This window comes from Tyto alba, unplaced genomic scaffold (assembly GCF_018691265.1).
Source record: "Tyto alba isolate M040663 unplaced genomic scaffold, T.alba_DEE_v4.0 Super-Scaffold_6, whole genome shotgun sequence".
Classification (NCBI taxonomy): Eukaryota; Metazoa; Chordata; class Aves; order Strigiformes; family Tytonidae; genus Tyto; species Tyto alba.
In genome coordinates, this window is record NW_024881327.1 from 38,416,468 (window position 1) to 38,430,954 (window position 14,487).

The 14,487-nt window shown below is 34.1% G+C and overlaps 1 protein-coding gene across 7 annotated transcripts in view; it reads left to right on the forward strand.

Annotated features, from left to right (window-relative positions):
* LCORL (ligand dependent nuclear receptor corepressor like) overlaps window positions 1-14,487 on the forward strand; it is an 85,263-nt gene that overhangs the window by 53,954 nt on the left and 16,822 nt on the right. The window contains exon 7 of one of the 7 annotated variants that reach the window (XM_042807727.1): window positions 8,993-13,860. The exons of 2 other annotated variants lie outside the window; for them this stretch is intronic. In XM_042807727.1, the coding sequence (XP_042663661.1) occupies window positions 8,993-13,860 (4,868 nt within the window). Of the gene's footprint in view, window positions 1-1,184; window positions 5,413-8,992; window positions 13,861-14,487 lie in introns of those variants that run through there. 4 more of the 7 variants (XM_042807726.1, XM_042807731.1, XM_042807728.1 and 1 more) reach the window with 4 other exon arrangements.

Genomic DNA, 14,487 nt, shown 5'->3' on the forward strand with positions numbered 1-14,487 from the left:
TCAGAACAATCACCAAACTTTAGTTCATGTTACTAAAAATGAACTGAAAATTGATTACATAACACATTAAGAGTAATAGGATAGTAGAAGAAAATGTAAATATATTCTTTCAGAGTTTATTTAGGAAACTTCCAATTTTGGACAAAAATGACCATGTTAATATTTAGATTTAAAATATTCTTCAACTAACGTGAACAAGTTAAATGACTATTATCTATAATATTCCTTAATAAGAGAGAGAGAGCAAGTGCGTGAGAGAGAGAGAGCTCTTAATCATCATACTTACATCATGGTTCTGACTATGGTGTGTGGTGGCGAATGGTTAAATTCCTTTATTCAGCAAGAAAAATGTTATTGCATCTGCTGAAAGCTACCACAAAACTAGTGAAATACATTGTTTGTTGGATTTTGTTACGATCTTGGCATCCTTCCATCCACTAGCCATAGCAGGACCCTTTTTGTCACCTGTACGTCTTAACCAAATAACTTCTTGCAAATAGGACTACAATAGCAGTATTTGCTGAATGATGTAAAATTGCATTTCATTAAGTTGCTGATATGAAGAAGTTTTAAAATGAATATGACTTTGTAATTAGAGAGCTGTAAATAGTGGCTAGAAGTTTTTAAAAATGTGGTTTATTTTGCCAAAATGGACTTGATTGTTAACTACAGCACTTTATCTTCTTGTTGTAGAAAGCCTAGTTTTGTGTAAGTCTGGGATGTTTGTGTGTAGTTATGTACTTATTGCTGCAAATTTTCTATGAGGGGGTTGACTCTTTTATTACTTGTTTAGCGGTAACGTCACGTTTCTACTAACAAAAACTCCTTCAGGATTTGGGTATTTAATGGAACGTTAATTGTATAATTAAAATTATAACACTGTTGCTCTGCAAGCATGTGAACAAGGGAATATAGCAAGCACATGAGAATATTATCAAATACTGAGCTAGGATATAAAGTTCTTGGAAGGGCTGCTGTAGAAGCCACCGTATGATTTTTGATGCACTGTCCTACCAGAACTGTAACATTTTGCTAGGATAATCATTTAACTACCACATCTCAGTATCAGAAGCAGTGATGTTACCGAAGCAAGGAGTATAATAAAGGAGTGGACCCTTCCCTTCCATAGCTGTGTGAGAGTCTCTCATACATCAGTTTACCATCGTTTCATTCCATCCATCCAGGAGACTACACAGACACAGAGAGGACTATGTGGAAAGAAGTGCTGAGTTTGCAGATGGTTTGCTCTCAAAAGCTTTGAAAGACATTCAGTCTGGAGCACTGGACATAAATAAAGCAGGCATACTTTATGGCATACCTCAAAAAACTTTACTTCTCCACTTAGAAGCCTTACCAGCAGGAAAGCCTGCACCTTTTAAAAACAAAACTCGAGATTTCAATGATAGTTATTCATTTAAAGACAGTAAAGAAACTTGTGCAGTCCTACAAAAAGTAGCCTTGTGGGCAAGAGCTCAAGCAGAGCGCACAGAAAAAAGTAAACTCAGTCTACTTGAAACCTCAGAATTAAAATTCCCAACAGCTTCCAGTTACCTCCACCAGTTAACTCTACAGAGAATGGTCACTCAGTTTAAAGAAAAAAGTGAAAATCTACAATATGAAACTTCAAGTCCTACTGTACAATTAAAAATTCCTCAGCTAAGAATAAGTTCTGTGTCCAAACCACAGTCTGATACTGCTGGTCTTCTGGATGTTATGTACCACGTTTCTAAAACCTCCTCAGTCTTAGAAGGATCAGCTCTTCAAAAATTGAAAAATATACTCCCTAAACAGAACAAAATTGAATGTTCTGGACCTGTAACTCACTCAAGTGTTGACTCCTACTTTCTGCATGGGGACCTCTCTCCTTTGTGTCTTAATGCTAAGAATGGGACAGTAGATGGAACCTCAGAAAATACAGAAGATAGTTTGGATCGTAAAGATAATAAGCAACCAAGAAAAAAACGTGGCCGCTATCGGCAGTATGATCATGAAATAATGGAAGAAGCAATTGCAATGGTAATGAGTGGGAAAATGAGTGTTTCCAAAGCACAAGGAATTTATGGGGTACCTCACAGCACTTTAGAATATAAAGTAAAAGAAAGATCCGGAACCTTGAAGACTCCACCGAAGAAGAAACTCCGATTACCAGATACTGGCTTATTTAATATGACAGATTCAGGGACTGGCAGCTGCAAAAATAGTAGCAAGCCTGTGTAGAATAATTGTTAGCAAATTGTTTTGTGTGTGTGTATGTATGTCTGTATACACACACTGTGTGAGAAATACATATGCTCACTCTGACAGAAGACGTGAAATTATACAGTTCAAAAACCACATACATGCCTTTTGAAAAATAGTTTTATTCAGGGTTTTCACTGTGGACAGAATTATAGAGTTGCTCACTTAATTCTGATAGTGTGTATTTAATATAATCCTTGTATAAATAGGTGAAAAGATTCAGGTTTTATTTAGTAGTCAATAGCATAAAGATGTTTTGGGAAAACAAGTATTTGTCATGTGAAGCATAATTTTTAATTGGTGAAGAACCACTCTACCCATTCAATAATCCATCTTATTATGGAAATACACAACCAAGGGTTAGTAGACTTTTATACTTCACAGAATACTTGCAATAAATTGTAAGTAACTCAGATTATACAAATCAAGGGATTTTTTTAAAAAGCTAGTTCCTTACAAGGAAGTGGATTTGTGAAGTATTAGTAGGATATAGTACATTCTGTGAAAGAAAAAAAGTTCATCGTTACTTAAATATCCAATACAAGTAAGAAAAAACATTTCATTACTAAAAATGTGTGTTTAGCAGGCATAAACTGCATTTTTTATAATTTTAAGAAAATTTTGTTGTTGGTTTTAGAAAGAAATTGGTGTTTACAAAGTGTACACTTACGAAACCTGAGAAATTACTGTAGTTATAGAATTATTAAATATGAAATAAGATGGAATACTAAGAGCATAAAATAATTTAAACTTTAACATAATTTTCCTTTTTAGTTTGACAAATAAGGTAACTTGTAAGGTTTAAAAAGAAAGTTGGAATGCAACTTAGAGCATGTTCATAATGTGCACAGAATGAGCTTGAGAATGGTTTGGGTTTGTTCGAGTTTTTTGTTTAAACGTGCTGGTTAGTTGATGTTATGACTACTTAAAATTTATTTAAGGATTGTGTCACACTCCTATTGAAAAACCTCACTGTAACTTAATGTATTTGCTGCTGTGACATTTCAAAACTTTTTCAGTTTATCAAAATGAATACCAAGTTACATTATCATTTTGCTAATAACCAAATTTGCAGTTCAGGGTCTTGATAGAAATACAAATATTAAACAGTGAAGCTGTTTTGAACTTTCAGTAATATAAATTCTTTATAAATTTGGTAGTTAGAAGTTAGGCAGTTCACTTTAAATACATAACTTTTAATAGAATTTAAGGGAGACCAGTTACCTTCAGATTGCAGTTTTTACATGAATTTCAAATTACTCACATTGGACTTTATATCATACTTATTTTTTTTGTGTAATATCACAAAGTATATGTCTACATATGAATAATGGGGCTTGCTTCATACATTCGATACTGAACATCAATGCCCTTTTCCTCTCAAAATGTAATTTTTTCTGCAAGCATCTAATCTGGCATAGAAAAATACTTTTCTCCAACTTTTATACATTTGGTGCACATGCATACATTTTTTTCTCCCCACTTAAATTTGCATGTGTATAGGTTAATTATATAAATGAAATGGGACATTAGATATATATGGGCCACATCAGGTAATTTGATTTATGGGCAAACTTACCATTAAATTCAGTGGAGAGCATACTGCAATATTGGTGGCAAAATCTAGCCCATACTTATTAATGCTACTAAAAAGTAACAACTTCCATTTTAAAACAGAATAATCCTTTGAAACTGCACAACCATTGTCTCAGTTCTTTGGTCTCTCAGCTATACTGAAGCTATACTGAAGCTTCTTCAGTGATTAAGGTTTACTTGCATATTACAGAATGAATCCTTTTTTTAAGCAGAACTGTACCTGATAACAAGGAGGTCACAAAACAGCAGATGTCAGGGTCATCTTTCATTTTAAAAGAATTAAGCCATATTTTGTGAGGGCCAGAAGGATTAATTTGTGAATATATCCCCACTGAAAAATGAAGCTGAAAAAACCTTAAATGCTTCAAGATCTGTCTTTATACAGTTTTACTTAAAAAATTTTGGGCTTCAATACATTGCCTAATATTTGTACCATACTGATGTTTTCTACTCCTCAGACAATGTTATAAATTTGAGACAGAAGTTTATATTGAAGGCAAGTTACAGTACTCTTTTTATATCGTTTAAAAGATGACCTGACCAAAAACCTAACAGGATTCATAAAATCAGGGATCATTTTACTATTGACTTAACAGTACTCAGTAGTTTTGTATGTAATATTATAATTAATTTTCAACATTTTAGTACTTGTATTTATTTTTTGGTCAGAAATAGTATATTAAAATATTTTTTGATAGTTTATAGATGATACTCAACCTGTAAGTGTTTAAAGGAACAGAATAATTTGTTTCTAATTATTAGGCTAACCTTTGATTATACAACTAAGGAAAGGCAGGGAAATGTGTAGATTCTCCTTCCCCAACCCCTATGTATTCCATTAAATGTCATTTAAATTACACATTTTGAACTGTTTTATAAATTCAGTTACCAGTCACTACTTAGTAATCGACAATTTCTGAAAATTCCTGTTTCAGCAGAATTTTAAATGAAGGCGAAAGCAAGCCCTACATGCTTTCTACTTATTTGAATGTTTCTCAAGTATTTTATATTAAAAAACAGTGCCTCTGTTTTTAGAACTACTGCTCAGTAAAGCTGTTTAAACCATTTCTGGTAGCTAATGACAATTTTATATTAAATTGTATATTAACTTTAGTGAGACTGATTTTTTTAGTTGTTTACAGTACAAATACTTGTATTTGTTTTTTAATTGCAGTATTTCCATTGTCGCAGTAATTTAGTAAAACTCTGTGGCTGCCTTGATTTTTGACAGATTTTTGTTAACAACTGATTTCTAGGCAATTAGTTATATTTATGCATAAATCAATTGCACTATAATTCATGAATTATTTATTACAATATTTTCTAATGAATTCCATGTATTTGTCTTGTGTTGTAAATGTACTGTAATTCTGTTTCTTCTTTGTGTTGTTATATTCCTAAATCTGATTGTATGAATTTAATTGTTTAGTTAACGTGTTTCTACGTTGTAATTTGTAGTAAAGCACTTCAATGCTTTTGCACATAAATTTACAACACTGATGTGTGATTGATTTGCTCATTCAGTAAAAAAAAAAAAAAAAAAAAGAAAGAAACAAAAGCCTGTACACTGACTTATTTGACTTACTCTTGAGGCACAAGTTTATTAGCAGTGGCATAAGATCAAGAACTATACAAATTAAGCACGCAATGACTAATTAGTAAGAATTTTATGTCTCAGAAATAGTAGCTTTAAGGAAGGATGATTACTCAGAATGGATGCATTACTCATAAATGAGAAGAAATTCAGAAAACTAATTTTGTAACAGTTACATCTTTTAATTTGCAGCTAAAAATTGCCTATTACAGACAATTTAGCTTTTTTTGAGAGATTTACTTAGTAAATTCCGAAAACAAACATTTCTATAAGATAAATTTATATTTCTATAATAGTTCTATGAAGCTCATATGAATACTTGAAAGTATGTTCTGTTCCCAGTTTTGTGCCTGTTCCCAGTCTGCAAAGAAGTTGCTAGATTGATCTATCTTGTCTGTGACTGAGGTGGCAGAGGATAGAAGGCTAGGGAAGGACATCTTTTGCAAGTCTTCTGATAGAGCTCTTTCCTGATCTTTTTTTGGATTTGTGGAGGAGGCAAAGGTTTACTTTTTTATACATAAAATAGTATGCTGAAAGGCTAGTACTTAACCTTATCATATCTCTGCCTTTGTGCCAATTTTGGACTCCAGTCAATCCCCACTCCATGGTATTAACTATCCCTGTCCTCTAGCAGGGAAATAATGTCATTCCATGTTTGACTTCTGTCTTCAGAGATACTGTGCACCAAAGGTCCTGGGGGAGCAGTGCGTATTGGTCTTCTCACCTCTCAACCCCTCCATTTCCTACCCACTCTCTCTAGCCCTTGTTTTTGTGTGTGATTTTTAGGAAGCATAAGACTGTTCTGTGAAGGAAGTATGCAATTGTGGCTTTCTTCCTTTTATGAAATTATTGTTTAAGCCTTTTATCTTGAGGATAATCTCGACTACTGTGACAACACAGATATAAAGGGCTGTAGGAAGGAATTACAAGAAACTGAAATCTAATTCCATAATTGTATTTAAAAGCTACTAAAAATTAGTTTGTTTAAGTATATGGGCATCTCTACAGATAGACACTTTAAAGAAAATGTGTTGCTTTAGTGCTTCAATTTGTTTGCATAGTAAGCTCTGTTCCCAAATGGTGACCGAGTAAGGGGTTAGTGTGTTTTCACAAACCTGGAAGATCGTTTGGAGTGTGATACTATTACAATAGAAGTTAAACTGTCTGTCAGCTTTAGAAACTAACACATGCTAAGGGAAAGCAGATCATAGAAGGTACACAAGGGTAGATAACCAGGAAAGAAATCATATTAGAAGAATGTCCAGTATGTCTGTGATAACCAGGATATTACTTTATATGACAAGTTGATCTCCACATAGCAATTTCAAAGCAATTTTGAGGCCTTTGCAAATTTTGGTTACTAACTTTGAGGAGGCTTTGGGCTCTGGATTTTTCTTTCACCAGTGAGCATATTTTAAATAGCTGTTATGGATACAGGTCCTCTACAATTAAAGCTCTGCAGTGAAACTCCATTAGACATAGCTTGCAAGTCTAGACAGACAGATACCTGTCTAGAGATTCAGTCTAAAAAGACTGTGCTATAGCCATCTTTTTAGTAAATCGATACTTAACAATTTTACTGTGATTTACAGAGAACATATTGAAGACCTAGCGATGTGTTAATATTTTTTTCTGCCTTGCCTTTCAAAACATTATTTAATTAAAGTCATGGTGGTGGGGAGGGCAATTAGTGTTTATCCATAATTGTATTAGTAGAATTAGCTCTGTTTTCACAAGTGCAATGGTACATTTCAACACCTCATGACTCCTGAGTTTTTTGGACTAACACTCAGACCCGACTCAGTGAAGTGATGTTTCAAAAACAGTTAAATCCTGACAATTACATGCCCTTGAATAATGCTGGTTTTACTTTAGATTGCAAGTGCAAAGAGGGGTTTTCTCCTTCTTAAGACTTCAATTATTTCAGTTTAAATATAATCTCAATTTCAACTAGTAGTACTATGGCAATTATTTTATGCTTTTATGAATTAGTATTATCTAGATGCTTGGTTTCTAATATATACCATTTCATACTAAATATTACAGGAGAAGGGAAAAACATGAGGAATTATTAAGCATAGTTGGCTGTTTTTAAACTCTAAAATCCATGTGGGACAATAAAAGTACAAATTTGTATGTATAACTTCCAGTAAGAAACCTGAAGCTAAAGTTACTATTGATGCTAATAACGTTGGGTATGAGCTAATTAATGATTAGGTAACTTTATATAAATACAGCACATTAAATTTTAAATATGTTTGTTCCTTGATCAATACAGTTTTAAACCCAATCAAAATGAAATTTTCCAAAGGACAGGCTTAAAAGAAGAAAATTGTAGGAGATAATAGTAGGGCAAAAAGTTAGTGTCATGTTCAGAGTTTGGTGATATGTTTAATACATACTTTTCTAAAACAGAATTTTTCTAACATTTTCTGGTCATGCAATTGGTTTCAGTAAAACATTTGAATTAGGTGTTAACTATCTGTTGATAGTTGATATCCAACATCTGAATTTTGTATTTAATTGAAGAAATATTTGTATTAATTTATACCATGGAAAATTTTCAACTTTTCAATATAAATGATTGATTAGGTAAGTAGTGACATTAGTTTTAATAATTTATAAGAAATTAATTAAATAGTTAAGGTAGTATTTTATAAGTTATTTTATTTTGAATTAATATCTTTAAGAACTGCTCAGAAATCTTATTTAGTTATAGGCCTACCCTGTATTTGAGATTTAAAGGATATTAACCTTTGACACAGAAGTTATTTATTCCAGTGGTGATTATCTCTGTTTTTGTTTTATGAAGGAATCCATGCATGTGTGTGAGTGTGTGTGTGTGCACGTGTGCATGCACGTGTGTGTGTGTGTAATATATTGCAATGAAGAGCCTGTGATGCACCACTGCAATTTATTTAAAAACTAGAAGGAAAACTTCTATCTGCAAAGAACAGTAACAATAGCAAATGGCTATTTTTTCCATTTTCTGTTAGCCTATTAAGTGTTCTTTAAATATATAAATAAAAATGTCTTTAGAAGGATCTTTAAGAGTATCCTGAAGAGCATTCTATAGACTTCGGTATATAACTATCTTAGGGTGGGATTCAGGAGAGCTGGATTCACTCTTGCCTCTGACACAACCTTGAATGGTGACCTTAGGGAAGTTACTCTCTCTGTGCCTCAGTTTGTGAAATGGGAGTAATACGAAGCTCCCCAGCTTCTTGGTGAGGTTTTCCTTCATTAATGACCTAACGTAGTTTGAAATATCAGAAAGCTAACATTATTGTAATTACATTTACGTATGAGAAGCTATGTTTCAGACTATTCTGTTTGCCCCTTAATTTCTTCCTGATTATTTTTCTTACAGTAGGACTATCACTGCTATAGATAAGATGCACATCATTGCTAGTGACACTTGCAACTATGATTGAATACTGCAAATAGAACAGAACTGTTTTGCAAACTTCAGGTTTTTAGGCTTGAGTTTAACCATTATAACAAACATTAGATATGGTGTTTTACTGTAATTTATATTTTGTTTTGATTTGTTTTCATTTTCAGTTCAAGCTCAACAGCTGATGCAAATTCAGAGGAAACAGCTAATTTGGAAAAAGGAAAATCAACATTAAACAAAGTTTTGGAGTCTTTTTGTTCATATCACTGGCAACAGACTTTGGCTATGTTAAAATTTTTAATACAAGATGAAAATGTTCCTATAGTTTGCAGTTGCAAGCAAACACATTTGGTCCACTCTGAAACTCCCAGTTTGCTTACTGAAGAGGATGTTCATGTTCCATTTTGCAATTGCAATGGACATATGATGACAAAAAGGTGCTGTTTACAAAATCAAAGACCAAACGCTTGTTTACCACCTCTGTCTGTTTGTATTAAAGATTTCCATTCTTTGTCATGCCAAGATGTAGCGATTGGATGTATTAAGACAATGGTGAACAAAGCATGTAGTTCTCATAAGTATTGTGCTGAACAATTGCAGAATTATAACAGGCATTCTATGAAAGCAGCGGCATGTACATACTCAACTAAGGACTGTGATTTCTTGAACAGCATTAAAAATTCAAACAGATCTCGCAGCCCATCACCGCCTCCGCTATCACCTGTACAGAGTAAAGAATTTGAATCATCAGAAGGATCAATTATAGATTTTCCAACTTTAGACAATAACAAGCTTGAAATATCCATCAACCAGCCTCCATCCCTCTTGCCAGCTGAAGGAATCGAAGGAGAATTTGAATCTGAAGGTAAAGCATGCAGAGGAAAAGAGACTGAATATTCAGATGGAACGCTGCTATCAACAGACCAAGAAAGCAACAATTATTATATAAATGCTGAGAAGGGCGAACATTCTGCCATTTTTCAAGACTTAATGAACCGTATTAATGAAAAGTTAAAATCAATAGACACTACAGATATAGCAACAAATCTTGTAAAACTTTCTAGCAGTGACAGGGCACCAGAAAATGATGTCAAATTAGGAGACTTCATAACCTCTCTTTTGCATAATGCTAAGGCAAGTGATTACAGCTTTATGGAATTACTTCACCAACATGATAAACAAATGGAAAATAAAATTATCCAAACAAGATTCCGCAAGCGTCAGGAAACTTTATTTGCAATGTATAATTCTCCTGATTCACCATTCATTCGACGACAGTCTTTGCAAATAAAGAGAGAGCTTGCAAGCCTTGATGAAACTCTTGTAAGAAGAAAGTCAATTTCTGAGAGAAATGCAAAGAAAGCTACAAAAAAAAATGATAAAATACATCCAAATAAAAGACACAGTTTTACTGTGATAGAAGATGAGTCTTTGCAACATCTTGAAAGTAATCCATGCATAAATTGCCAAACCAAACCAATGTGCTTTCCAGTACACCAAACAGAGTCTTTCAAACTACCTCTTACTAATTTTCAAACCAGCTCTGGCTTTCTAGTTCTTTCAGAAGACAGTGCTATTGCAGCCAGCCAGGCAAAACTCGCAAAAGCACAAGGAGATTGTGTAACCTTGGAAGAGACTGATCAGATTCCTCTGAAGGATGAGAATAATGGAATTTTGGGCAGAACTAAACGTAACATTGTGCCTCCTGGATGGTACTCTGTGTATGTAATGAACAATATTGTGTTTAGGAAGTCATCCAATGCGAAAAAGTCATTAGAAAGTTTGGAAAAAATGAAAATAAATAAAGATGTTCATGCTGAAAGATGCAGTGACATAAACAAAATTGTGAGAGACACAAATCTGCAAGTTGTTGTAGAGCGTTTAGAAGATACAATAAACTTAGCCAGAAAGACTAACAACTCATTGCTGAATAGTTATAGAATAAGCCAAAAATTAAAAGATAATGCTTATGAACAGGTTATGAACCCAGCTGCTAGAAGAGGCTTACCTTTCACTCTGAGTGAAATGGGATGCACAGGACAAAGCTTCCTTCCGCATTCACATGTGCCAAGCAGCAGTAAAATCAAAACTCTGTGTATGACAACAAGCAAAGAAGAAATGTTGATAGGTCAAGAAATTAATGACAGCCTTTTGAATTCTCTGACCTTTGATTCATCCAGTTCAACTTCAAATAAAGGGGACTTGCATACAACTTCTGAAGCCGAGGAGATCTCATCTCCCTTAAACTACTCTAGTCCTATTAAGCTTATGTTTGTCTCAGAGGTTAATAGTAGTGAAGGAGTCAAATATACTTTGACATCTGCAGCTGCATCTTCAAAAGGAAGCACAGATATTCATTTGTTTCAGGGGCACTCAAACACTTTGTTAGACAAACAGGCCACAGGAGATCTTTCTCATGCAATCTGTGTCAAGGATTGTGATTACAGTGAAAATGATACCAAGGAGGAGTCGAGTTGTGTTTTTGTAGAAGCAATTACAAGCTCTTGTGCAGTTGGTCAAACTAACTTAAATGACTCAAAACAAAATGATGAAGTTGTGGAGAAATCAGGCAGTAGCAATGAATTTGTTTTAAAAAGAAAACCTGGTAGACCAAAGAAAATAGGTCCTCAAGTTGTTAAGCAGGTTAAGAGACCTATTGGGCGGCCTCCAAAACCAAAAATAGACATCACTGAAAGCACAGAATCTAGACCTGAACTTAGCAGTGAGGGTAAAAGTACCAAATCTGATGCAACAGTAATGGAAGAAGTTAACAGCAACAAAAATATTACTGTGACAGTTGTTTTCGGAAGGTCAAGAAGAACGAAGAGACATGTTTCTGAAGGTAAACTAAACGTAATCAGCATTCTGCCCACACAACACATTGATTCTAATTTTGCCAATGACCACAGCAAAGCGAAACACAATGCAGAAACTGAAAACGCTTTGACTGAAATGGTAAAAGCCTTACAGAATTCTAATGAAAATGAGGTCTCTGGTTATGACTATGTCAGACCCATCAAGAGTAAACTAGCATCACCACATCCTTGCAGCAATATTATACGGCCAATTAAGAAACCATTAACCACCATTCGAAAACCTGGTAGGCCAGCAAAAGTAAAAATCTCCGGCATATCAGTGACTGTTAATAGAGTTTCACCTCAGGAAAGAAAAGTGAGTATTAGCAACTGTTTGGTCCCTTTACAACAGCAGAATGTGTTAGAAAAAAACATACCACAGGAGAGAAGAAATCAACTGTGCAATAGTATGGGTCAAGTAAGTAGCATGCAGAAAGATTCTAGAGAGGATGGATCAAACAGTGTTATTACAACGGTGTCAAGAAAACGTGATATTCCATTGAGACATTCTGCCAGAGACAGAAAACCCTCGCTGCATTTTTTACATTCGTTAGCATCTTCTAGTGCATTTACTTGCAGAAGTGCCTTACTACATAAATCTTACAAACTCCATTTGAAAAAAGCTAAAGATCGAAAAGAAAAACACAGGCAATCCAGTCAGAGCACAGTACCCAAAGATACCTCGGAACTGAGAAATTCAGGAAATGCAAAAAGGGATCTTAAGGATGGTGAATTCGGGCTCATGAATGAAGTATCATCAGATCCCATTTTTTCATCAAAACCCTCCCTCAGGTGGTGGGCTACTTCCACTTCAAGTGACACTTTGTTGGAAGAACTAAATAATAGATTTGAACAGATAACTAATACCTGGTTGCGAGTGGGGGGAAATGAGTTTGATAAATGTGTGTGTGAAAAAAGGGATCCCATTGAACAAGACTGTAATACTGAAATGTCAAACCCTTTAGACTCCTGCCTTGTAGAACTTGAAACATCACCTATAAAAATGCTCTTTCAGAAAAAGTGTAATATGAATGAACTCTGCACCTGGTTTATGCAAACTACAGAAACGCAGTCTCTCTCTCTAGTGAGAAAGGCAAATGCTCGCAATCCTTTAGAAGTAGTTAGTACTAGAGAGATAAAGATGGAAACTAAACAATCTGATCTTAGTACTTGCCCTTTCAGAAAGCACTTTAAAAAGTTTGCACTATCTTCTCCTTCAAAACCAGCAGGGAAATTACAAATATTGCATAACATGGTGAGCTCTCCAGTCTTAAGCATGAAAAGTAATTTCACATTAGCCAGATTAAAAAGAAATGAATTTAAGAAGTTACAGCGTGATAGGTGGGGACAAACGAAAAAGCTCTATAATCAGGCTTCTGGAGGCTGGAAATCAAAAAAGAAAAATTTGCAATTCTTTTGCCAAAGCCAGTTATTTAAAAGTACAAGTGGGGAAACCAATGATGAAATGCCCAAACTCCAGGTAGAAAGTACAGTAGAGATCCAGCCCACTCAGACTTTGGTAGAATCTCAGAATAGCCTCTTTCCTACTGAAAATGAAGCCAGAGGTGCATTTGTTCAACAGATGATGGGATCTTCTGACTTTAACCCACATCCTGGTTTAGTAAATATACTTAAGTCACATGCAGAGACAAATGGAACAATCTGTTGCCAACATCATGTTAGCAAAGAACAAAGCCAAGATAAACTGTTTCAAAATACTTGGAAAGCCAAAACCTTTAAAGATTGTAGGATATTTCTGAGAAAAATCAACAATATTGAGCAGCACAATTCATTTAAGTTAAATAATGTCATGTATTCTCCTGAAGCTGTTGAAAGTAAAAGCAATCTCACCTATATGGAAGAAAAAAGACATCCTCTTTTAAGGTCCCATTCTTCTAAGCAAAATGCATTACAGAAACAAGAAAATGAAATGGAAACATCTAAAGGATCTAATTCTTCTAAAGTGACTGAAAGGCTGGATGAACAGTTTCACAGCAGAAAGTTAAGTACTGGTGTAAACCATGATGATAATCCTGCTGGTAGTTCTGAAGTTTTTATCAGAATAAACAAAAGAAAAAGTCCACAATGGAAGACCACTGATACAAATATAAGGAAAAGGCATAAGAGACAATCATGCAGTAGTGGACAAATGACAACTTATTACCCAAAGTACCAAGTAGGTAAGTTCCTGTTCCCCCCTTCATCTTAAAATTGCGATCTTAAAGAATTGGAGAAGTCAACAAAGCACTTTGGATTTTTTTTTTTTTTTAATTGCATGATATTCATTTTAATTTCAGAGAATTCATTAAATTAAACATTGTATAGTATCAGAATAATGCAGAAAGTGCAGTTTTAAAATGTATATAATATTTTACACAAATAGTAGTTGTGTTACTTTCTATTACAGTTATAAAACACAAGATGAAAGAAAAAAGAGCTAACTAATACAATTTAGACAGACAACAGATCAAGTTGTGACATGTCTCAAGTCAGTCACAACTCGTTATTGATTTCAAAAGGAACAGAATTTCATTCCACTGTGTAGTTTTTCACATTGTGAGGAAGGGCAAAATATAAAATGAAGCAGAAATTCAGTGTATTATCATATAGTTGTTTCTTTAAAAATTGTCGTTGAATGATTCCTAATACAAATCTGTAATGGTTTTATAATTGTACAGTAAAAAATAGTACTATGTACTTCTGAGAAGTATTCATCCAGAGATCCGTTTTAGTATCCATTCAATGCCAAATTAAATTTGCTGACTCTAAAGGGTATGCGCATTGAATCCTTACAGAACAATTTAAAA